This window comes from Pristis pectinata, chromosome 10 (assembly GCF_009764475.1).
Source record: "Pristis pectinata isolate sPriPec2 chromosome 10, sPriPec2.1.pri, whole genome shotgun sequence".
Classification (NCBI taxonomy): Eukaryota; Metazoa; Chordata; class Chondrichthyes; order Rhinopristiformes; family Pristidae; genus Pristis; species Pristis pectinata.
The window spans coordinates 58,652,115-58,677,897 of record NC_067414.1 but is presented as its reverse complement, the minus strand read 5'-3'; the positions used below and the strand labels follow the sequence as shown (position 1 = coordinate 58,677,897).

General features: G+C 42.8%; 1 protein-coding gene across 1 annotated transcript in view; it reads right to left on the bottom strand.

Annotated features, from left to right (window-relative positions):
* Window positions 1-25,782, bottom strand: part of hadhaa (hydroxyacyl-CoA dehydrogenase trifunctional multienzyme complex subunit alpha a) — a 63,323-nt gene extending 37,541 nt beyond the window's left edge. The window contains exons 1-3 of the mRNA XM_052024664.1: window positions 25,612-25,782; window positions 9,320-9,361; window positions 3,549-3,619 (exon numbers count right to left, since the gene is read on the bottom strand). Coding sequence (XP_051880624.1) covers window positions 3,549-3,619; window positions 9,320-9,361; window positions 25,612-25,687 — 189 coding nt within the window. The 5' untranslated portion in view covers window positions 25,688-25,782. The remainder of the gene's footprint in view (window positions 1-3,548; window positions 3,620-9,319; window positions 9,362-25,611) is intronic.
* Between the last annotated feature and the right edge of the window lies 1 nt (window position 25,783).

The following is a 25,783-nucleotide window of genomic DNA, read 5'->3' as shown; positions in this document are numbered from 1 at the left end:
GAAACTGTCCTCAAACCTGATGGTACGTGCTTTCAGGCTTTTGTATCTTCTGCCCGAAAGGGTGGGGGGGGGGGGGGGGGGGGGGGGGGAAGAAGAGAGAGGAGAGGAGAGAGAATATATTCTATTTACTTTGCACTTTTAATATCAAATAACTTCCCATAGTGTTTAACAGAAGTGTAATCAGAAATATTAACAGTAAATAATTCCAGAGCTTAGTTAAAGCAATGAATTTTTAAATAGGGTCTGAAAGGTGCTTTAGGCGGACAACTATACAGAGCAATTTCAGTGCTTAGGAATGAAATAACTGAAGGCATAACCACTAATAACAGGTCAAAGGTACCGAGAGTAGAAGATAAACGAAGCAGAACACACCAGAAACAAGAACCTAGCAGGAGTGGGCAGCCTGGCCCACAATTCAATTTGATCATGGCTAATTTCCCCAGGCCTCAACTCCTTTCAGTGCCAGTTCCACATATCCCTCATTTCCCTGATCTTTCAGGGATTAATCTACCTCTTCTTTGCCCCAGAACCTAGCCTCCACAGCCCTCTGGGGTAGAGGATTCCAGAGGTTCACGAACTTCTACACCATCAAAAAAATTCTAAACCTCAGTTTAACAAAATTGCCCCCTTATCTCGTAACAATATCCTTCCATTAGAAACTCTCCTACCAGTGGAAACACCTACCCTGTCATACCCATTTAAGATCAACCCTCATTCTACTAAATTTCAAAGAATGGTGATCCAATTTAGAGTCAGAGTTGTACAGCAAAGAAACAGGCCTTTTGGCCCAACTCGTCTATGCCAACTGCAATGCCTAGCTACGCTAATCCCATCCAAGTGCTAGCTTTCCTATTCAAGTATCTGTCCAAATGCCTTTAAAACATGTAAATGTATCTGCCTCTACTATTTCCCCTGGCAGCATGTTCCATATATGTTGTGCCTTTTAATAAAACCAAAATGTCCAATGTTTCTCAACTTGTGCATTTCATTTAATTTGTCATTTCATTTCCAAATTTTTTGTTGTTTGCAATAATCAGAAATCATGCCCCAAATACCCATCCAGGTAATTTATCAGTAGTCCCAACACTAACCCTAAAAGATACCAAATCATCCTTCCCAAAGTCTAAAAAACAATCATTTACCAACTTTTTTTCTTTCCTTTCGTCAACTTGCACCAAATGGCTTATAATTGCTTGGTTTATTCATCTTCTCCTTCAGCATCTTTACCATATTCATGGTCAGAGTTATTAGAACGGCTACCCTGTCTTACCTTAGCAAAGTAAGATGCATCCTACGACATGAGATACCTTTTCTAATACAAATGCTGGCTTCCTCTGTATCTACTTCAATCAAAATTAGTTCTTCTGCTAATTCATCTGCTGATAATAGATGTGAATGGCAGACTTAGCACTTGTGCCTCTACAAATAGCTTTCTTCGGTTGATAACTGGCTATTTTTCCCCCTTTGGGCAACACTTCCACTATTTACACATTTCTGAAAGAATTTGGTTCATTTTTAGAATAGGTTCTACTCTTAAACTCTTTGACCCTCTTTACTTTTCTCATTTTCATTTTCAGTGAGGTTCACTATGCATTATGAAACCAATAATGATCTTAATTCTTTTTTAAAAATTCATTTTAATCTGTTGCTTACTGCTAAATGCATACAAAATTATTTTTTATGCATAAATTGTTGGCAAGTAACGAAAAGCCCAGATTTCACATTAGAAATAATGCTGAGGTTATCAATGCTGACAGTCATGAGTAAATCAAATAATAAATGCAAATGTGCAGTTCAATGCACAAATCAAGATGTCAAGTCTACATTGTCCTGCTATATTGCCAGTGTGATGTCTTTCATTTCTGTATTATAAATATTGGACAAGTTTAAAAAAAAAATCATCTATCTTTTCTCTATTTTGACATGCCCTTTTAGATGATTTTACATTGAACTAAATAATTTAACTTACTGGCTTAGATTCTGCATGGTTCGGTTTTTTATTTATTCATGGAATGCGGGTGTCATATGCAAGGCAGCATTTATTGACTACCTCTAATTGGTCCTGAATTGACAGGTTTTTGCAAATTATTTCATTGTTGTGGTCCATAAGTCAAGGCATACAAGGGTGGCTGGCATTTTTCCTTCCCTGAAGTACATTAATGAATCAGCTGTATTTTCTGACAATCTAGTAGTTAAATGGTTACTACTAGATTTCTATCTCCTAAATTATTTAATATTATTAAATTTAATTACAGGATTTAAAATTTTTCAGCTGTTGTGATGAGATTGGAACTAGCATCTTCAGATCAATCACCCAACTTCTGGAAAGCAGTTCTCTAATCACTCTTCCATTGTATCCTTATTCAAGAGCATTCTTCACAAGATGTGCTATTATTCAGACCAAAGAAAATCACAAACCTCAGAGAAGACTATACATTTAAAAGGATCTCTTGTTGTTGCTCAAAAAAAATGCATGAGTAGATGCAAGCATAATAAACTGAGAGGTGTTCCTTGGCACAAAATCCAGACCAATATTATCATCAAAACCAAAGAATTAATATTGGGTCTATTACGATGAATGAACTAACTAAAGAATAGAACATTCCTAGGCAAAAGCACAATTAGGCACATAACAAAGCCTATTCTACTCATGCACCCTTTCTTCAACATTTCCGTAAGTATTTCTATTATTTTTCTGATTAACTCTGCCTATTAGCATCAAATTTGGACTTATTTTCTTCTTGTGAATAGCGATGAGAGATTTCACTTAATACCCATTTATCCAAGGAGAAAATTTGGAATTGTACTCTATGCTGAATTTGACCTGTCCATCAAAGTGCAATGCTAGTTACTAACTCAATTCTACAAAATTAGTGTACATTATTTATTTCCTTAATGGTTTCACATGCACATTGATATCTAATGATAAGCAGGCACTTTGGCCTCCAAAACAAATGATAGTCCAAAGGAGCTCAACAGGGTAGATGCAAAGCTGATGCCTCCTTGGCTGGTTGTAGGCAACCACAGATTAGAGAATCAACACAAGGGATTGGCCATTCACGACAGAGATGAAAATAAATTTACTTACCTAGAGAGAGTAGTGAATTATTGGAATTCTTCACCCAAGAGGGTTGCAGAAGCACAGTGTCCAAATAAATTCAAGACAGAGATCAATAAATTGTAAGGTATTAAGAAAATCAAAGCATATAAAGATAGTGCAGGGTAAGTGGTGCTGATATACAAGATCAGCCATGTTCTTATTGAAGGAAAACCTGCCAGGAGGGGGGGGTGGATGGCCTACAACTACTTCTATTTCCTGCTCATGCTTTACACTGAAAAAGTGCAAAAAGAAAATCTGCACTTCAACTTCCTTTGTTAAATTCTTGAAATATGGTAATTCATTTTGTTTTTAGATCAGAATAAACAGACAACAGAATACCTACTGAAGAACCTCTGCCCTTTAAGAATATCTTTATTCTTAGTTGATGAACTGATGATTAAACTCACTCAGCAGCAAATCATTATTAAATGCTCAAATTCATTGTTACCTTAGAATTTGGTGTGTTAAATCGCACAACTGCAACATCACTTTTGACTTCATAGCTGACATGGGTCCTCTCTATAAGGAAAGCAGCATAGATCACAAAATGTAGGAACGTATTTTTTCTTTTAAAAAACAATTCTCAATGCTCTCGTAAGTTTCCAAAATTTCATCTTGCCTGGAATGCCATCTCTGATTGTAACAGAGTAGTGCAGTGAGTAAAGCTGCTGCCTCACAACTCCAACAATTTCTGGCATTTTCTGTTCTTATATTAGATATCAATAATTCTTGTCAGCTACAGCTTTAATAAATGTCCAAATACTTTATTCTATGTAATGCAATTTAATTCTCCATCAACGTTCCAAAGAAATCCTCTAACTGGGTTAATGGAAACTCATCCTGGTATCGAAGGAAATCAAAATATCATTTCCAATTATTGTCACAATAAGGTGCTTGTTTAGCATGAAAAATGCAACTTGAGAAAAGAAAGATCACAAATAGCAAATCCATAATGCACTTCAGGTTGTAAAACTATAAAAGTGATGATTATTTAAAATAGATTTCTAGCACATTAAAATAAAGAAACATCTTGTTAAAGCATTAAACTCTTGATCCATTTTCCATTTGTTTCATTTTTTTATCTAGAACATTCCTAAGAAGACTGCAATGGGTTTTTAAAAGCAAAATGTTCCTTTTTCTATACAAATAGCTTGTTTTTTCCATGAAAGGTAAATAAGTCTGAGGGCATAGGTTTGGTGGACTTGAAATGAAGCTTGAAAGGGATGAAATTATATGTGGATTGACTGTTTGTAGGCCTTCTATAATTCTTCACCATAATATTTGCCTAATTGTTTCAGCTCCTTAAATCATCTAATTGTCTGTGTAAAATTATGAATTACAACCATATATCCACAATAGAATGTCACTGGTAAAGCAGACAAGTTTTAACTTCTGGCAAATGCAACCCAAAATACCATTGTGGAAATGCTCATGTGATTTTAAGAGAAGTTAACATAAATATGGAGTGAAAAATAAAAGTCCATCTCCAAATACTAATTGTGCAATGCACTTCAATCAATATTTTTTCCCATATCATGACTGTTGAAAGTTCTGCTCGCCATAATTTTCAGTATTTAATTCAAGACTATTAGAATAGAACAAAAAATTTCAATTTTTGCAGATTTTAGCATAGTGATTTTTTGTTCCCCACACTCATTGTTATTTTACATTGAAAAATAGGTCAGAGGGTCTGAATATAATATGGAGACACTACACTGGAACTGTTTATAGCACACAGTATTTGAACTGTAAATATCACAGTGCCCAATCAATATTCTTGATATTGTGGCGACTCACCGTCTAGTCGGGCGAACCGGCTCGGCAGTCGGGTCGCGCGGCGTTGGAGCGACGAGGCCCAAGATGGCGGCGGGCCTCGTCTTTCCGAGCGACGGGGAGAACCCGCGCGCGGGAAAGTCCTGATGACGTGGGACTTACGTCATTGCCGGTTTTTTTGGGCGGGAGTTTTTCTCCCTTAAAGGGCCCGCACAAGGCGGGAAAATAAACCAGTTCTGTTTGGCGATCCTCCGAGTAGAGTCTTGTTTTATTCCGCGGTAGCAACCGCTACATTGGTGACCCCGACGGTCCAAACGGCTTTTGGACCCGCGAAATGGACGACAGCGCAGCAGCCAACGCAGTGGCCCTCAAGCTGCCCACCTTTTGGACACTTCGGCCCAGCGTCTGGTTTGACCAGGCTGAAGCGCAATTCCACCTTCGGCAGATCACCTCCGACTCCACGAAGTACTACCATGTGGTTAGCTCTCTGGACCAGGAGACAGCCGCCCAGGTTGGAGACTTCATCCAGTCGCCTCCGGAGGAAGATAAGTACCCGGCTTTCAAAGATCTTTTGATCCGGACCTTCGGCCTCTCCCGTCGTGAGCGCGCCGCCCGCCTGCTTCATCTGGATGGCCTGGGGGACAGATCCCCATCCGCCCTAATGAATGAGATGCTGGCATTGGCCGAGGGACACAAGCCATGCCTGATGTTCGAACAGGCCTTCCTCGAACAGCTCCCCGATGACATCCACTTGTTGTTAGCTGACGCCGACTTCAGCAAACCCCCGTGAGGTGGCCGCCCGGGCAGATGTCCTGTGGAGGGCCAAGCGCGAGAGCGGTTCGTCCGTCAGTCAAATCACCAGGCCGCGAGCCCAACGCCTGCCTCGCCCGGCCCCAGCAACCGAGCAGCCACGCCCCAGGAACGCAGACGACGACACGGGTGACCAGCTGTGCTTCTACCATCAGAGGTGGGGTGCGGAGGCCCGTCGATGCCGCCCCACCCTGCAAGTTTCAGGGAAACGCCAGGGCCAGCCGCCGCTGATGGCTACGGCGGCTGGCCGCCGACAGAGCCTCCTCTTCGTTCAGGACAAGAAATCTGGACGGCATTTCCTCGTTGATACTGGAGCGGAGGTCAGTATTTTGCCCCGACAGGCCGCGACACTCGTGACAGGCCACCAGGTCCTCTACTCAATGCCGCCAACGGTACAACGATACGGTCTTTCGGCACCCGTACGCTTCAATTACACTTTGGCGGCAGCCGTTTTACCTGGACCTTTACCCTTGCCACCGTCGCCCGACCACTCCTAGGCGCCGATTTCCTTCGGGCCCACAACCTGTTAGTCGACCTGCGAAGGAAGCGGTTAGTCCACTCTAGCACTCTCCGGACCTATCCCCTGGGAGAAATCAGCCCACCAGCCCCGCGCCTGGACTCCATTACCCTTTCTGGCGACGATTTCGCCAAGCTCCTAGCCGAATTCCCATCGATTTTGGCACCTTCGTTACAAATTCTCGGCCCACACGTGGGGTACGACACCACATCATTACCACAGGGCCACCCCTTCATGCCCGAGCACGACGATTACCTCCAGACAAGCTCCGCCTGGCAAAGGAAGAGTTCCATCACATGGAGGAGCTGGGGATTGTTCGCAGGTCAGACAGCCCCTGGGCCTCCCCCCTGCACATGGTCCCCAAAGCCACCGGAGGGTGGAGGCCCTGCGGCGACTACCGCAGGCTGAATGACGCCACCACCCCAGACCGCTATCCCATCCCTCACATCCAGGACTTCGCAGCGAACTTACACGAGGCCCGCATCTTTTCCAAAGTGGACCTCGTTAGGGGATACCACCAAATCCCGGTCCATCCGGATGACGTCCCCAAAACTGCGATTATCACCCCATTCGGCCTGTTCGAATTCCTTCGGATGCCGTTCGGCCTTAAGAACGCCGCGCAGACCTTCCAGCGGCTGATGGACGCGGTAGGCCGAGACCTGGACTTCGTGTTCATTTACTTGGACGACATACTGATCGCCAGCCGTAACCGCCAGGAACACCTTTCCCACCTCCGCCAGCTGTATTCCCGCCTCCGCGATTTCGGCCTCACGATTAACCCGTCCAAGTGCCAATTCGGACTTGACTCTATCGATTTCCTCGGCCACAAAATCACCAGCGACGGGGCAACACCCCTACCCGCCAAGGTGGATGCTATCCGCCATTTTGCCCGCCCCGACACAGTCAAAGGCCTACAGGAATTCCTTGGGATGGTCAACTTTTACCATCGTTTCATCCCTGCAGCAGCCCGTATCATGCGCCCTCTGTTCTCGCTGCTGGCTGGTAAGAGCAAGGACATCACCTGGACTGACGAGGCTGCGGCTGCTTTCGTTAAGGCCAAAGACGCCCTGGCAGACGCCACGATGCTGGTACACCCTAGGACTGACGTCCCGACTGCCCTCACGGTAGACGCGTCCAACACCGCGGTGGGTGGGGTACTGGAACAGCTACTCGAAGGCCGCTGGCAACCCTTGGCATTTTTCAGCAAACACCTTAGACCGCCCGAACTGAAGTACAGCGCTTTTGATCGGGAACTTCTAGCGCTGTATCTGGCGGTCCGGCATTTCCGATACTTTCTAGAAGGCAGGCCTTTCACCGCTTTCACCGATCATAAGCCTCTGTCCTTTGCCTTCTCCAAAGTCTCCGATCCCTGGTCAGCTCGTCAGCAGAGACATTTATCCTACATTTCCGAGTTCACCACCGACATCCAACATGTCTCCGGAAAGGATAATGTCGTTGCTGATGCACTTTCCAGACCAACCATCCACAACCTATCCTTGGGTGTCGACTACACGGCCCTGGCTGACGCACAGCAAGCCGACGATGAACTGCCCAGCTACAGAACCGCAGTCTCGGGTCTGCAGCTCCGAGATTTCTTGGTTGGTCCAGGTCAGCGGACCCTACTTTGCGACGTTGCGACTGGTCAGCCCCGCCCTATTGTCCCTGCAGCCTGGCGGAGACGCGTTTTTGACTCGGTACATGGGTTGGCGCACCCGTCCATCAGATCTACTGTCCGACTGGTCGCCAGCAAGTTTGTCTGGCATGGCCTGCGCAAACAGGTCAGTGAGTGGGCCAGGACTTGTCTGCACTGCCAGACGTCAAAAATCCAGCGACACACCAAGGTCCCACCACAGCAGTTCGAGCCTACCCGTAGGAGGTTCGACCACATACACGTCGACCTTGTGGGCCCTCTGCCGGTTTCAAGAGGAGCCCGGTACCTCCTTACCATCGTGGACCGGTTCACGAGGTGGCCTGAGGCAACCCCCCTGACTGACATCACAACTGATTCCTGCGCCCGAGCGCTGCTCACAACTTGGGTCTCACGTTTTGGTGTTCCGGCCCACATCACTTCAGACAGAGGCACCCAATTCACTTCCAGTCTCTGGGCTGCATTAGCGAACCTGCTAGGGACACAGCTGCACACCACCACGGCCCTACCATCCTCAATCAAACGGGTTGGTGGAACGTTTTCACCGCCATCTAAAATCGGCCTTGATGGCCCGCCTGAAGGGTCCTAACTGGGTTGACGAGCTGCCTTGGGTCCTGCTCGGCATACGCACTGCCCCCAAAGAAGACCTCCGCACTTCGTCAGCTGAGCTTGTATACGGGGCGCCACTAGTTGTCCCCGGGGATTTCATACCTGCCTTTCAGGACCAAGGGGAACAACCCCCAGCAGTTCTACAAAGACTGCGCGAGAAGCTCGGCGCCTTGGCCCCGATTCCCACCTCATGGCACGGTCAAGCCCCATCCTGCCAGCCCAAGGAACTACGGGACTGTAAGTTTGTTTTCGTTCGCAGGGGCACACCTCGGGCGCCATTGCAACGACCATATGAGGGACCGTTCCGAGTCATACGGAATAACGGATCCACTTTTATTTTGGACATTGGAGGCAGGGAACAGGTTTTCACGGCGGACCGCCTCAAACCGGCCCATTTGGATCTGCAACAGCCTGTCGAGGTTGCCACGCCACGACGCAGAGGCCGCCCCCCTAAGCGGCAGCTGGCACAGTCCACGGACCTTGGGGGACTGTCTCGCCGGTTCTGGGGGGGGTTGTGTGGCGACTCACCGTCTAGTCGGGCGAACCGGCTCGGCAGTCGGGTTCGCGCGGCGTCGGAGCGACGAGGCCCAAGATGGCGGCGGGCCTCGTCTTTCCGAGCGACGGGGAGAACCCGCGCGCGGGAAAGTCCTGATGACGTGGGACTTACGTCATTGCCGGTTTTTTTGGGCGGGAGTTTTTCTCCCTTAAAGGGCCCGCACAAGGCGGGAAAATAAACCAGTTCTGTTTGGCGATCCTCCGAGTAGAGTCTTGTTTTATTCCGCGGTAGCAACCGCTACAATATCAACATTAAAGCAAAGATTATGAACAGCTTGTTTCGGATGCTATTATTAGAAGTACTTACCCATCATAATTGATGAAACTGTGAAACGGCGATAGAAGTAATCTGAAATAGAAAGATAGAAAAACTAAACTTAATAATTAAAGACTAGTCAACTCAAAGGAAATTAAAATCAGGCTCCTTTTGAACTAAATACATTGAAATATATTCCAAATTAAGTTTTGAATTTGTCACTTGTGTTCTCTATCTTTTTTCCAGTTCAAATGCAGACTCTACATCAATAAATCATGGGTGACTAAAATTCAATGTTGGAAAAGCAGAAATTTCCTCCAATTACATTCCTGGAATACTAAAGCCAAAGGCCTTAATTCTTATCACAAACTCCATTCCTGAACCACAAACTCCAACCCGTTCACCATTAAATGTTTGAAATAAAACTCTTACTTACATTCTTGATATCATTTTTGATTCCCAGTTGTGTTTTTGGCCTGTATTTATGGTGCTTCAAACCTATGCCAGTTTGAAGCCAAGCTCCCCCACCACAATGTCATCACCCAACTCTAGCCCTGCCACAGTTTATCTGCTATTAATGCCTTCATCCTCATTTATTACCTTTAAAAACTGCAATTTTTATTTCTGCATCAAACAAAACAGATACCCAGCAACTATTCAACTGATTAAACTTAAGAATATTGGGGAAAACACAATTTCAAGTTTATTCAATACTTGTAGAGGAACAGGAACTTACAAAATCTGAAGTTGTTTTGTGCTCTTGTCCTCTCCAAATAAAATCAATGCTGTCCCTTAGAAGATTTTTCCTCCAATAAGTTTCCCTACCATTAATGTTAATTTCTCTGATCTGAGAACTACTGACTTACAGATGGAGCACGAGGTGCCTGACTGGCAGGCAGATGAGCAGTTCATAAGGTGATACACTCCTCCTGCCAATTATGCAGGGCCTTTTATGTGCTCTCAATGCATGAACTCAAGGTTTTCAATACCATTCCACATGTTCCACTCCACTTTGAGTAGTCATGGCCAGAGATTCCCAGGAGTCAGTGGAGATGCTGCATCTTTTAAATTTTTCCACATCTGCCCCAAAATCTCTTCTTGCGATAGATCTTAGAATAGATGGTTCGTATCATGAGTCTGATGTTGAGCATGCAAGCAATGTTGCCTGCCCAATTCAATGCAACTAGGGCCTCTGTGCTGGAGATATTGACCTGGGAGAGGACACTGTAGTTGGTTCGCTTAACCTTCCAGTGAATTTGGAGGATTTTGCCGAGACAATGATGGTGGCTTCTTTTCCAATGCCTTGAGTTGTTGGCTGTAGGTTGTCCAGGTCTCAAAAAACACACTGGAGGCTAGGGACCACTGCTGCCCAGTACACCATGAGTTTTATGCCAGGTCTGAGATCACCACCAACCTGTCCTGGCTGCAACACACAGCCCTCTGAAAATAAAAGTTCACACCACAACCCCGAAAAATGTGGAACACTGCCATATACCACTTCTCACTGAAAGCAGTCATCAATGATGAAATTCACCACTGCTTTTAATGTACCAGCACAACCTTTGGATGAGTGGGGAAAATGGTATTTGAAAATGAAGACCTTAGAACTGGCACAAAACTCATGAATTCCTTTACTTCTTTAAGTGGTATAGAAACAGTTCCAAATATGCCGAATTTTTTGAAAGAAAACCAGTTAAAAAGTTATTGGGAAAAAAAATGCCTTAGCATCCTGAAGGGAAAGTCATATGCAACTTGAGAAGAATACATGTTACCATGACTCAATTTTCTACTGATTGACCTTTCCCCCATTTAATGATTTTACTGAATAATCATGCCACGTTCAGTTATCAAGCAAGTTGCATCAAGTAAAAGGATATATTGTGCAAGAACATTATCTTGAACCAATACTAAGCAAAATAAAATGTTAAACCACCCTTTGTCCTTTTACCTGGAGGGCATGTGTACCGAGGGAGATGAATAACTACGTTCAGTGATATGAAAATAGTATAATAAGCATTTGTTATTCCTTAGTCATCTTGGCATTATGGAACATGGTGTAAAGTAGGTTTTCAATGGAAAGTGATTTCCAATGACGTATGTTGTAACCCTATCTGTATACAAAAAGTTCATTAATCTCTTCACCTAACTATCGTGATCGGCTATTTTTTTTGAAGAATTGAAACACATTTTAATTTTAGAATACAACTCTAAACATTTTCATACGATTCTAAACTTTCGTGATCGAAAAAACATATCAGAGAACCATGGTAGAAACAGTATGTGTAAGCAACTGGAAGCACAGAACTTGTCTGCCCCCTGAATTATACAAATATGCCAGATGCAGCCTGCTATTTAGTCATTGAACTTTGGCACAAATTCTTTACACACTTCCCATACACAGCTTAAAAAGGGCTGGAATAAACTTTGTTCCACTTCCAACATGACTGCTTGTTTGCAGATTAGGCCATCAACCACTTTGTTAGCCTAACACTCCCACAGATACTTGTACCGTTCAGTATGATTGCAACATTTTGCAATTATAACAAAAAATAGTGAGGAGGGGAATTTAATGTTCAAGATGAACAAAGCAAAAATAACAAAGCACAAAACAAAGTGTGTTCTTCATGACTGCATTTAAACCATAGAACCATACAGCACAGAACAGGCCCTTCGGCCCACCATGTTGTGCCGTCCATCAAACCACCCTCGCACTATCTAACCCTTTCCTCCCGCATATCCCTCTATCTCACATTCCTCCATGTGCCTATCCAACAAACTCTTGAACCTGTCCAATGTATCTGCCTCCACCACCACCCCAGGCAGTGCATTCCATGCACCAACCACTCTCTGGGTGAAAAGCCTCCCCCTGACATCTCCCCTGAACCTCCCACCCATAACCTTAAAGCCATGCCCTCTCGTCTTGAGCATTGGTGCCCTGGGAAGGAGGTGCTGGCTGTCTACTCTATCTATTCCTCTCAATATTTTATATACCTCTATCATGTCTCCTCTCATCCTCCTCCTTTCCAGTGAATAAAGCCCTAGCACCTTAAGCCTTTGCTCATATTCCATATGCTCTAATCCAGGCAGCATCCTGCTAAATCTCCTCTGCACCCTCTCCAACACCTCCACATCCATCCTATAATGCAGCGACCAAAACTGAACACAGTACTCTAGATGTGGTCTAACTAGAGTTTTGAAAAGCTGCATCATCACTTTGCAGCTCTTAAACTCAATCCCACGATTTATGAAAGCTAACATCCCATAGGCCTTCTTAACTGCTCTATCCACCTGTGAGGCAACTTTCAGTGAACTGTGAATATGAACCCCCAGATCCCTCTGCTCCTCTACACTGCCAAGTACCTTGCCATTTACCCTGTACTCTGCCCTGGAGTTTGTCCTTCCAAAGTGTACCACCTCACACTTCTCCGGATTGAACTCCATCTGCTACTTGTCAGCCCAGCTCTGCATCCTATCAATATCCCTCTGTAAGTTCCGACAGCCCTCCACACTACCCACAACACCGCTGATCTTAGTGTTGTCTGCAAACTTACTAACCCAGCCTTCCACCCCCTCATCTAAGTCATCTATAAATATCACAAAAAGTAGAGGTCCCAGAACCGATCCCTGCAGGACACCACTAGTCACTGCCCTCCAATCCGAGGGCACTCCCACCACAACCTTCTGCTTTCTACAGGCAAGCCAATTCCTAATCCACACAGCCAAGCTTCCTGGATCCCTTGGCCTCTGACCTTCTGAAGAAGCCTACCATGAGGAACCTTATCAAACGCCTTACTAAAATCCATATAGACCACATCCACCACACTACCCTCATCAACCTTCCTTGTCACCTCCTCAAAGAACTCTATCAGGCTTGTGAGACATGATCTTCCCTTCACAAAGCTATGCTGGCTGTCCCTAATCAGTCCATGATTCTCCAGGTGTTCATAGATCCTAACCCTTAGAATCCTTTCTAACAGCTTAACCACCACAGACGTAAGGCTCACCTGTCTGTAATTCCCTGGACTATCCCTACTACAAATACATTTGGTCAAAATTGTCAGGTACCAAACAGGGAAATGAAATGGGAGTTAACTCAAGCCTTAACACCAAACTGAATCCTTAATGCGAAAACAAAACTGTTTTGTATGGATACTAAATATGTGGCACAAATGTAGTATTGAACATCAAGATAGTGTAGTCTGCAGGAACAAATGAAATGAATATTTCCAGATTAATTTGCTTTTCATTTCTTTAGGACTTAGTTCTACATTAACATGTATCCTTATGTTATCTTCCAGATTTGACATTTACCGAGATGCCTAAATTAATAGGACCAATTATTTGTAATTTGAAACATGAGAAATGTAATGATTTATATCTGCGATTAAAATGATTTATTATACACCTATGGCCTCAATACTTACTAATAATCAAAGATGTCCTTTTTTTTTTAGGCTTTTTCAAGGTACTACACAAGGTCGCCCGTTAAGCCCTTTATTATTTGATATTGCTTTAGAACCCTTGGCTATTGCACTTCGGGACTCTTCAAATGTATGTGGCATTACTTGCGGACAGATGATTCATTAGATATCTCTCTACGCAGGTGACCTGTTACTTTATATTTCTAATCCAGACAAATCTATCCCTGCAGTACTATCACTACTAGATCAGTTTAGTGTTTTTTCTGGCTATAGATTAAATCTTACTAAGAGCGAACTTTTTCTATTGAACATGCAAACCCCAATTTATAGCCAATTACCTTTGTCACGAAGCAGCAACAAAAGAAACACACTGAGTCATGATTCAGCGTTAAAAACTATTTTATTAATCACTACTTATGATAATAAGAAAAATAAAAGTAAAAATGTTAGTATGTTAGAAGTAAAAATGTTAAACCTTGAACATTAACCCCAAAAACTAAACTCTTCATGTGTGTGTGTGGCAAAGTCCCAAACTCCAAGTTCAGGAATGGTTCTTAAAATTCAGTTCAGCAAGCCATAAGGTGAAACATGAGCAAAGGCTTCTTCAACAACCACTGTTGTCTGAAGATAAAATGTAGATGTAGAGAACAGAGAGAGTAATTACGAAATCCAAATGTTCCACGATGGAACCCAAATGACACTTCAGTGTTTACTCGATAGTGACTTCCTCACCCCGAAAAGCATCCGAATCGTGGTCATCCACACAAATACCTGTTTCCTTCTACAGGTCAGCTACTAAGTGAACTCCACCAGATTACTTCCAATTTCCATACGTGGATTTCAGTGGCAGACACAGTTATTGTTTCTCATCCATCAATAGAGAAACTAGCAGGCTAGTGTCTCTCTCTCTTTTTCTCTCTCTCCGACTGACTGACTTCTTCAACAACGTCATTACGTCCCCACACACACATCACTAACTATCTTAAAGGGACATTCACTGTGTCCGTAACACCTTTTAGATTGGTAACTGACTATATTATGTATTTAAGTGTTAAAATTACCAAGAAACATAACCGCATTACGTCCCCACACACACATCACTAACTATCTTAAAGGGACATTCACTGTGTCCGTAACACCTTTTAGATTGGTAACTGACTATATTATGTATTTAAGTGTTAAAATTACCAAGAAACATAAGGACTTATTTAAAGCTAATCTATTGCCTTTAATTGACTATGTTAAACAATTATTTACTAAGTGGTCTCCACTGTCTTTATCATTGGCAGGCCGAATTAATGCAATTAAGATGAATATTTTACCAAAACTTTTATATTTATTTCAAGCGATTCCAACTTCTGTCCTGAAATCTTTTTTTTGACACTATTGATTCTAAAATTCTTTCATATATTTGGCAGAATAAAAACCCCAGGTTAAGTAAGAAATATTTACAAACACTAAAAAAGGATGGTGGTTTGGCCTTGCCTAACTTTAGATTATATTATTGGGCAATTAATATCAGATATTTAATTTCTTGGATACAAGATTCTCATGTAATTCAATGCCCCAAATGGGTATGCCTTGAGCACCAATCAGTTCTTGAATTTTCAGTAGTTTCCATTTTTGGTGCTTCACTCCCTTTTGCACTTACCAAATTAACTAAACATACGACTAACCTAATTGTTAAACATACAATACGAATATGGTTTCAATTTCATAAATTTTTTGGATTGAATAAATTTAACTTGTCAAGTCCCATTCAATCTAATTTTTTCTTTCATCCATCCATCCAAAGCTGACTCAGCTTTTTCCATATGGAAAAGGGAATAGTATGTTTTCGGGATCTATTCATTGATAACTGTTTTTCATCTTTTGAACAATTGTCTAATAAATATAATTTGCCTAGATCACACTTTTTTCGATATTTGCAGATTAGAAATTTTTTAAAAACTACTATACCCTCTTTTCTGACACCTTACAAAATTGAAACTACGGAAAAAATTTTAGGTCTTAATCCTTATCAGAAGGGCTTGATAGCAATAATTTATGATTTAATTATGAAAATACATCTAGAATCATTAGACAAAATTAAGAATGAATGGAAAAGTGAACTCCAGACATCTATACCTATAGAGACTTGGAAGAAAATTCTTCATTTAGTTAATACATCTTCAATGTGTGCCAGACACTCATTGATACAGTTTAAGGTAGTCCACAGGACCCATATGTCCAAAGATAAGTTAGCTCGTTTTTATAACCATATAAATCCTATATGTGATAGATGTAAATCAAACGTGGCTTCTTTGACACGTTTTGGTCCTGTCCTCTTCTGGAAAAATATTGGAAAGATATTTTTTAAACATTATTTAAAATGTATTGAAGATTGATTTACAACCTCACCCTATCACTGCAATTTTTGGATTACCAAGGATAGAGTCTGGCCATTTATCTGCTTCCGTTAACCGTATGATTGCTTTTGTTACATTAATGGCCAAATGATCCATTTTGCTTAAATGGAAGGATCCAATACCCCCTACTACTTTCCAATGGTTTTCTCAGACTATATCATGTTTAAACTTGGAAAAAATTAGGAGTGGTACTGTCGATCCTTCGCTTAAGTTTGAACATATTTGGAGTCCATTTATTCAATATTTTCACATGATGTAGATCCCCTTTCAATAACTTTCCAACTTGGAGGAACGGACTTGACGACATAATATTACACTGTTTCTACTGAGAAATTTTAGCCCAGGTTTTTTTTTCTTTTTTTTGTTGTTTGTTTTTTTTAAATCTTTTTTTGTTTAGTTTATATTGTTTACAATTTTTCTTATTGATTTGGGTTTTTTTTTAAATTTATATAATAAATCTTTTTCTTTCCTTTCTTTTATATTATATTCATTTACTAAGAGATTGTTGGATCTACAGATTTTTAAAAATATTTTATTGTTCTTTATGATTATCTATGCTATGATTGTTATCCTGATCTCTTTGTATTACATGTATAAATATTGATGCTATACATCAATCTGTATTAATTTGAAAACTAATAAAAAGATTGAAAAAGAAAAAGAAAGAAATGTAATGATAGATATCATGATGAAAGTTGGACGCATCTCAAATTTGGAGCCATCTAATTAAAACATTCATATAATCACTTTTATTAGGGTTTTTGGGTGTAAGGGTTAGTTTTTGTTAGGGTTTTTAGTGTAAGGTTTAGATTTTTTAATAAGTTTTTTAAGTAGTCGAGTGGGGGCTGTACTGCGCAGGCGCGGCGCGGGCAGCTTAAAAAGCAAACAGCTGAGAGAGCGGGCAGCGTCGGAGCAGGCAGCGGAGTGAGTGGCAGCAGAGTGTTCTGGGCTTTGGCTCAAGGGGCTTCGGCGTGAAGGGGCAAGGAGAGTAAGTAGCTGGTAAGTAGGTAAAGGCAAGGTTTAGCTTTTGGTCATTATAGATTTGTAGGTGGGACTAACTAGGGAAAAAAAAGGTAGTCAGATGGAGGACATGGTGGTGTGCTGCAGCTGTTTGATGTGGGAACTCGTGGACCTTGCTGCGGTCCAAGATGGCCACATCTGCAGTAAGTGCTTGAGGCTGGACGAACTTCGGCTCAGAGTTGATGAGCTGGAGTCGCAGCTACAAACACTGCGCAGCATAAGGGAGGGAGAGAGTTATGTAGACATGGTGCATCAGGTGACAGTCACCCCCCTTAGGGTAGGTACATCTGAGGTTCAGGAGGCAGATAGAATGGTGACGGTCAGGGGAGGGAAGAGGAAGAAGAAGTCAGGCAGGCAGACAGGACAGAGAGCCCCGGAGGCTGTTCCCCTCAGTAACAAGTTTTCTGCCTTGGAAGCTGTTGAGGGGGATGACCTGCAGGGGCCTAGCTGCAGTTACCAGGCCTCTGGCACTGGGACTGGTACTGCTGCTCAGAAGGGAAGGGTGGGAAAGAGACATGGTAGTGATAGGGGACTCGATAGTCAGGGAAACAGACAGGAGGTTCTATGGCAGTGAGCATGAATCCTGGATGGTATGTTGCCTCCCAGGTGCCAGGGTCCGGGATGTCACTGATCGGGTCCACAGAATTCTTGAGTGGGAGGGAGAGCAGCCAGAAGTTGTGGTCCATATTGGCACCAATGACATAGGTAGGAAGGGGGATGAGGTCCTGAAGAGCGAGTTCAGGGAGCTAGGCAGAAAATTGACCTCAAGGGTAGCAATCTCGGGATTGCTGCCAGTGCCATGTGATAGGGAAGGTAGGAATAGGAGGAGGTGGCAGATAAATGTGTGGCTGAGAAGTTGGTGCAGGAGGGAGGGTTTTAGATTTCTGGATCATTGGGATCTCTTCTCGGGAAGGTGGGACCTGTACAGAGAGGACGGGTTACACCCGAACCAGAAGGGGGCCAATATCCTTGCGGCGAGATTTGCTAGGGTGGTACAGGAGGGTTTAGTTTGAGGGGGAAGGGAACCGGAGGAGTAGGTCAGAGGAAGAAGGGAATGGGGAAAAGTTAGATCAAACAGGTAGAGAGGCTTTGGGGAAGGAGAAGCAGAATACAGGCTGTAAAAGTAGTAAGGTAGATGGACTGAAGTGTGTTTACTTAAATGCAAGAAGTGTCAGGAATAAGGGGGATGAACTGAGGGCTTGGATAAGTATGGGGGACTCTGATATCATGGCTATTACTGAGACGTGGCTGACGTCAGGAGAGGAGTGGATATTGAATATTCCTGGTTTTCGGTGTTTTAAGAGGGATAGGGAAGGGGGGAGAAGAGGTGGAGGGGTGGCGATACTGGTCAGGGACACTGTTACGGCTGTGGAAAAGATGGATGTTGTAGAAGGATCATCTCTAGAGTCCCTATGGGTGGAGTTAAGGAACAAGAAAGGAGCAGTTACTCTACTAGGAGTATTCTATAGGCCCCCCAGTAGCAGTAGAGATATACAGGAGCAGATTGGCAGGCAGTGTTTGGAGAGAAGCAGAAATAACAGGGTTGTTATAATGGGAGACTTCAACTTCCCAAATATAGACTGGAACCTGCTTAGTGCCAAAGGTTTAGATGGGACAGAATTTGTTAAATGTGTCCAGGAGGGATTCCTGACGCAGTATGTTGACGGGCCGACTAGAGGGAATGCCATGTTAGATCTAGTTTTAGGAAATGAACTGGGACAGGTGAAGGATCTATTGGTGGGTGAGCATTTGGGGGACAGTGACCATTGCTCCATAACCCTTAAAATTGTCATGGACAGGGACAGGTGCAGAGAGGACAAGAGGTTTTTCAATTGGGGAAGGGCTAACTACGAGGCTATAAGGAGAGAACTTGGGAGTGTAAATTGGGATGTCCTTTTTGAAGGAAAATGTACCATGGGGATGTGGTCGATATTCAGGGATCTTATGCAGGATGTTAGGGATAAATATGTCCCGGTGAGGCAGAGAAGGAATGGCAGGGTGAAGGAACTGTGGGTGACGAGAGAGGTGGAACGACTTGTTAGGGAGAAGAAGGTAACATACGTGAGGTATAAGCAGCAAGGTTCAGACAGGGCCCATGAGGAATATAGGGTAGCGAGGAAGGAACTTAAGAAAGGGCTGAGGAGAGCTAGAAGGGGACATGAAAAGGCTTTGGCTAGTAGGGTTAAGGAAAATCCCAAGGCCTTTTTCAAGTACGTGAAGGGTAGGAGGATGGCTAGGGTGAAGGTAGGTCCGATTAAGGACAAAGGTGGGAGAATTTGCCTGGAGGCGGCGGAAGTGGGAGAAGTTCTGAATGAGTACTTCTCTTCGGTATTCACCAGGGAGAGGGGTCTTGATGATGCAGAAGGGAGTGCTGGTAGGGGTAATGTTCTCGAGGTTGTTGATATCAAGAGAGAGAATGTGTTGAAGTTGTTAAATAATATTAAGACAGATAAATCTCCGGGGCCTGACGGGATTTTCCCCAGGCTGCTTCGAGAGGCTAGGGAGGAGATTGCTGAACTGCTGGTAAGGATCTTTGAGTCCTCGTTGTCTACGGGGGTGATGCCAGAGGATTGGAGGATTGCGAATGTGGTCCCCTTGTTCAAAAAAGGTAATAGGGATAGGCCAGGGAATTATAGACCAGTGAGTCTCACGTCTGTGGTGGGTAAGCTGTTAGAAAGGATTCTAAGGGATAGGATTTATGAACACCTAGAGAATCATGGACTGATTAGGGACAGCCAGCATGGCTTTGTGAAGGAAAGATCTTGCCTCACAAGCCTGATAGAGTTCTTTGAGGAGGTGACCAGGTTGGATGTGGTTTACATGGATTTTAGTAAGGCAGTTGATAAGGTTCCTCATGGTAGGCTTCTTCAGAAGGTCAGAGGCCAAGGGATCCAAGGAAGCTTGGCTGTGTGGATTAGGAATTGGCTTGCATGTAGAAAGCAGAGGGTTGTGGTGGAAGGAGTGCCCTCGGATTGGAAGGCAGTGACGAGTGGTGTCCCGCAGGGATCGGTTCTGGGAACTCTACTTTTTGTGATATTTATAGGTGACTTAGACGAGGGGGTGGAGGGCTGGGTTAGTAAGTTTGCGGACGACACTAAGATAGGCGGTGTTGTGGATAGTGTGGAGGGCTGTCGGAGCTTACAGAGGGATATTGATAGGATGCAGAGCTGGGCTGACAAGTGGCAGATGGAGTTCTATCCAGAGAAGTGTGAGGTGGTACACTTTGGAAGGACAAACTCCAGGGCAGAGTACAGGGTAAACAGCAAGGTACTTGGCAGTGTGGAGGAGCAGAGGGATCTGGGGGTTCATATTCACAGTTCGTTGAAAGTTGCCTCACAGGTGGAAAGAGCAGTTAAGAAGGCCAATGGGATGTTGGCTTTCATAAGTCGCGGGATTGAGTTTAAGAGCCGCGAGGTTATGATGCAGCTTTACAAAACTCTAGTTAGACCACATCTAGAGTACTGTGTTCAGTTCTGGTCGCCTCATTATAGGCAGGATGTGGAGGCATTGGAGAGGGTGCAGAGGAGATTTACCAGGATGCTGCCTGGATTGGAGGATATTGAATATGAGGAGAGGCTTAAGGTGCTAGGGCTTTATTCACTGGAAAGGAGGAGGATGAGAGGAGACATGATAGAGGTATATAAAATATTGAGAGGAATAGATAGAGTAGACAGTCAGCGCCTCCTTCCCAGGGCACCAATGCTCAAGACGAGAGGGCATGGCTTTAAGGTTATGGGTGGGAGGTTTCAAGGGAGATGTCAGAGGGAGGTTTTTCACCCAAAGAGTGGTTGGTGCATGGAATGCACTGCCTGGGGTGGTGGTGGAGGCAGATACATTGAACAGGTTCAAGAGCTTGTTGGATAGGCATATGGAGGAACGCGAGATAGAGGGATATGCGGGAAGGGGTTAGGTAGTGTGAGGGTGGTCTGATGGACGGCACGACACGGTGGGCTGAAGGGCCTGTTTTGTGCTGTATGGTTCTATGGTTTAATACATTTTGGAAGGTGGGGGCTGGTAAAACAAAAAAGTGTCCTAATTTCTTTGAAGTTTGGGCCTGAAAGAACCAATGCACTTTTAGGGAAACACTTCAGGTATTTGAAATTCATAAGAGCTTTCAACTGTGAAGCTGCACTGAGAGAGCTGTGTCTAAATAGACAAGTGCAGCAGCCATTTTGCATAATTAATGTTCTATAGTTGGCGAAGTAAAATTACAAGTGGTTCTGCTTTGAGGGTATCAATTAACAATGAAATGTGGCTTGCATTTCATTAAAGAAAAAGACCTCCAATACACTAGAGCAGAACCATTCTTAATAAAGACGCACTGGTGGCAAAAGGTTGAGAAAGCCATCTGTCAGTTGAAAAACAGCACGGCCTTTGAAGGATAGGAAATCCCTTAAGTACCAAAATATTGTAGGGAAGTAATTCTACAAATTCTTTTCTCATCCATCTCTCCCCCATCTGGGAAGAGAGCATGCCAGAAATCTCAGAGGTGCAGTAAAGTGACCACCTTCAAGAAAGGAGAAAAGCTTGCTTGTGAAAGATACAGAGGGGTCTCCCAGAGGAATCCATCAAGATAATCTCCTGAACCAATTCCACCTCCATGAACTCCATCACACACGTTCCACCCACCCCCACATGGCTGAAGAGCCCTTCCCTGAGACAATGCAAATTCCACCCAGAATAGCAAGCTCATATAAAGAGATATTGTAATGAGAAAAAAAAGGATTGGTCAAAGAGGTAGAAATTAACCATTATAATAAGTAGAATGGCAACAAGAGTTAGGGAGGTAATTCCAGAGCTTAAAGTGTAGACAGCTCAGGTCACAGCCACAATGGTACAGCAACTAAACTTGGGGAGCTGAAGAGACCAGAACTGGAGAATTGCAGGTTTTTGAAAGGATAACAGAACTGGAGGAGACAACATAGATAGGAAGGTAATAGACCATGGAGAAATTTGAAAACAAGGATAAGAATTCCATATTCAAGGCCTTGCTTAACTAAGGAAAATTGGAGTTGTTGCAAGTTAGGACATGAAAAGCAACTTTTTAAAAATAATTCCCAAATTTACAGAAAGAAAAAGTACTTTGGGCTGATCAAGTCAAGGAGGTAACAAAATTAAGGATGAGGCTTTCAGCAGATGAACTGATACAAAGCCGAGAGTGACAAAATGCTTTACAAAATAAACAAGGTTTCTGGGTCCAAAGAAGAAAAGGTCACAATGCTCACATACATCATGGCCAAAGGGCCTATTCCTGTGCTGTACTATTCCAGTGCTGTTCAGTTTCAGGCAGTTGCTCAGGAGAGGGAAGAAGTCAGCATTTACTGACAAAGACAAAAGTGAACAGCTTGCCATCCCAACATTTAGTTGGAGATTTCTGCTCATCCAGTTTTGGATTTTGTCACAAACCAGCAACAAAAGAAACACACTGAGCATGATTCAGTGTTAAAAACTATTTTATTAATCACTACTTATGATAATACATAAAATAAAAGTAAAAACGTTAGTATGTTAGAATTCAAAAATGTTAAACCTTGAACGTTAACCCCAAAAAATGACAAAGTCCCAAACTCCACGTTTAGGAATGGTTCTTAAAGTTCAGTTCCGCAAGCCATAAGGTGAAACATGAGTAAGGGCTTCTTCAACAACCACCGTTGTCAGAAGATAAGACGTAGATGTAGAAAAACAGAGAGAGAGTAAATACAAAATCCAAATGTTCCACGATGGAACCTAAACGACACTCCAGTGTTTACTCGGTAGTGACTTCCTCACCCCGAAAAGCATCCGAATCATGGTCGTCCACACACAAATACCTGTTTTCTTCTACAGGTCAGCAACAAAGTGAACTCCACCGGATTACTTCCAACTTCCATACATGGATTTCAGTGGCAGACACAGTTATGGTTTCTCATCCATCGATAGAGAAAACTAGCAGGCCGGTGTCTCTCTCCCTTCTCTCTCTCCTTTCTTCTTCTTCAACGTCATTACGTCCTTTATCTTCTATTGACATAAGCACGCCACACACACTCTATCTTAAAGGGACATTCACTGAGTCCGTAACAATGTCAAACAGTCTGACATTTTGGAAACAGTAGATGATTGGAGAGGGGTGTTGAGGTAAAGCTGGATTAGTATGCTGTGATTGAGGAGTGGCACTTAGATGAGAAATAGCAGGGGGCAAGGATAGATCATTGGAGGATACCAGGGTCAATGGTATGGGTGTGGGAGAAGATGTCTTTACTAGGTCTGGTTACAAATGAATAGATAAGTACAGTACCATCCAGCTTGATGACAATGTGTTAGAGAAGGATGAAACAGTCAACCATGAAATGCAGCACATAGTTTTAGAAAGACAAGAGATCCTAAATGTAACAATTGTGTCAATTAGTATTTCCTGACACATCAACTCCATTTGTTTCTGATGGTATTTAAGATTTTGTATTTATGTACTGAGTATTCAAGTTCTATTAACTATTTTTCTGTGATTATTTATTGCAAAGCTAGTCTCAATTCACGCAGTTTTAGTCGACAATTGAGAAAAATGTTAGGTTTCTGAGTAAATTATTTACATATTTCAGAACTTTGCTCCCTCAAAAAGCATTCTGATGCAAAATTTATCAGAACTTTTGTAAATAAAAATTAAAGCAGATCATGAACATTATTAATGTCATCTAGACACTTAAAGAAAACCTGTTTGTGGGAACTGCATGCTTCATTTATTGACAAAGTAAACATCAGTTTGACAGTTTGCACCATGGACATTGAACCTTGCAGTATTTACAGCAATTTTTTTTTTAAAAACACCTCCTTACTAACTTGATGCCTAGGATTTTTAGTCGTAGAGTCAATCATGCCTTTGGCGTACTAACCATCAAGCACCCATTTACCCCAAACTCTTACAAATGAAAACCTCAAATTAACATTTCCCAAAATCATAATTTAAATTTTTAAAAAATCAATTAAATTATGACTGATCTAAATGTGATTTTGTTTTTGCTAAACCTAGATGTTGGTGTCAACTAAAAAGATTAGGCTTAACCACAATAGACCTGAATAAAATACAGGTGATGACAGATTACCGGGGAGGCCACGTTCCTAGAAAACAGACCATATCACGATTTTCCATATCATGATGCCACGCCATCCATGCATGCAACAAGAAATGCAAGTTGAAAAAAAAGTCTACTTTTTCTTCCCCCACATAAATTCTGCGAGAGCAAATTTTATTCAGCATCTCAAATTTTTGGGTAGTGATTTATGAATTTCTGTTACCTGAATGGCTGTAATGTTTGGGGGGGGGGGGGTCACCTTTACACATTTTTCATTTTTTAAAAACAAGATTTCCAAACTCACCTAAAGTTACTAAATTTCCAATAAATTTTAAGTGTTTAAAATGAGTGCTTAATTAAAATCATTAATTAAAAATAGTTTATATTCAACATTTAAAGCAACAAGTTAGTAAGAAAATGTTTAAATTAATGAAAATGCTGAAAGATGCCACCCTGTCTATAGTGCAGTGTCAAACTGACATTTACTTTCAGCAGCTTTATGTCAATAAATGACTGCTGCACAACTGGATGAGGTATAACGACACAAAAACCTATCAATGGCTCTTTAAATTTGTTCCCTGTGGTGTTAGTTAAATTGGTCTCTGAAAAAAAAGAAAATGCTGGAAACACTCAGCAAGTCAGGCAGCATTTGTGGAGAAAGGGTACTTGACCTGAAACCAACCGAGTTTCTCATTTCACAGGTGCTAGCTGAGCATCAGTGTTTCCAGTATTTTGTTTTTATGTCAGGATTTCCAGCATCTATAGTTTTTTTTTGTTTTAATCTATTGACAAATGGGCTGATTGCCATTATCTAACTCAATTATAGAAAAATAAACTTTTCAATTTCATTCAAAAGTTCCAATTTATTTGGTCTTTTCTAGATCAGAATGTCAGTTAAGAAGTTTTTCAGTTAAAAGTTAACGCCACCAACTGGGCGAAGCCATTTAGTATTTAATAATGTTTAAAATAATACTCAAACACTTAATGTGTAAATATATCTGAGTTTTGCACTGCCAGGGTCAGAAATATATGCAACAAATGTTCCTCTTCTATACCATGAGCTGGGTTATTCAGCACTAAGCACAACTCGATCACAAAAATCAGACACACAAACATAAAAATGCAAAATATCGGATGTCTGAAATTTGTCCCCAGAAGAAAGGAACTACGAGTAATGTTGAAATACTTTTTCTTTTGACTTACAAGATCGTCGAGCTGTCCTTAGGAACCAGTGATATTTTGGGATTTCGATCGAGAGAGTAATTCAGTAGCATAGTCAAAGTGTCGTGGCATTTATGTCCAGTGTCGCTGTGGGGACGGACCACATCAACACCACTGGCGATTTAGGATCCACCGGCCCCTAAATTTAGACAACTACCCTCGGAGAGTCGGCCAAGCGAAGGAGATAAAAACTTGAATTCCTTCCATAATTCTTAAACCGCGCGTACCTGAGAAGTGCAGCCGTCCGCCGGCCGAGAGCCGGAGCCGAATCATCGCCGCCGCCGCCGCCCGCGCCGCCGCCATCTTCTGCACCACTCGGCCCCGCCCTGTGCAATGACCTGAGGGAAACCTCAGGCGCTCCCTGAGTAAAAACACCCGCTGCGGGCAAGCGTATGTGAT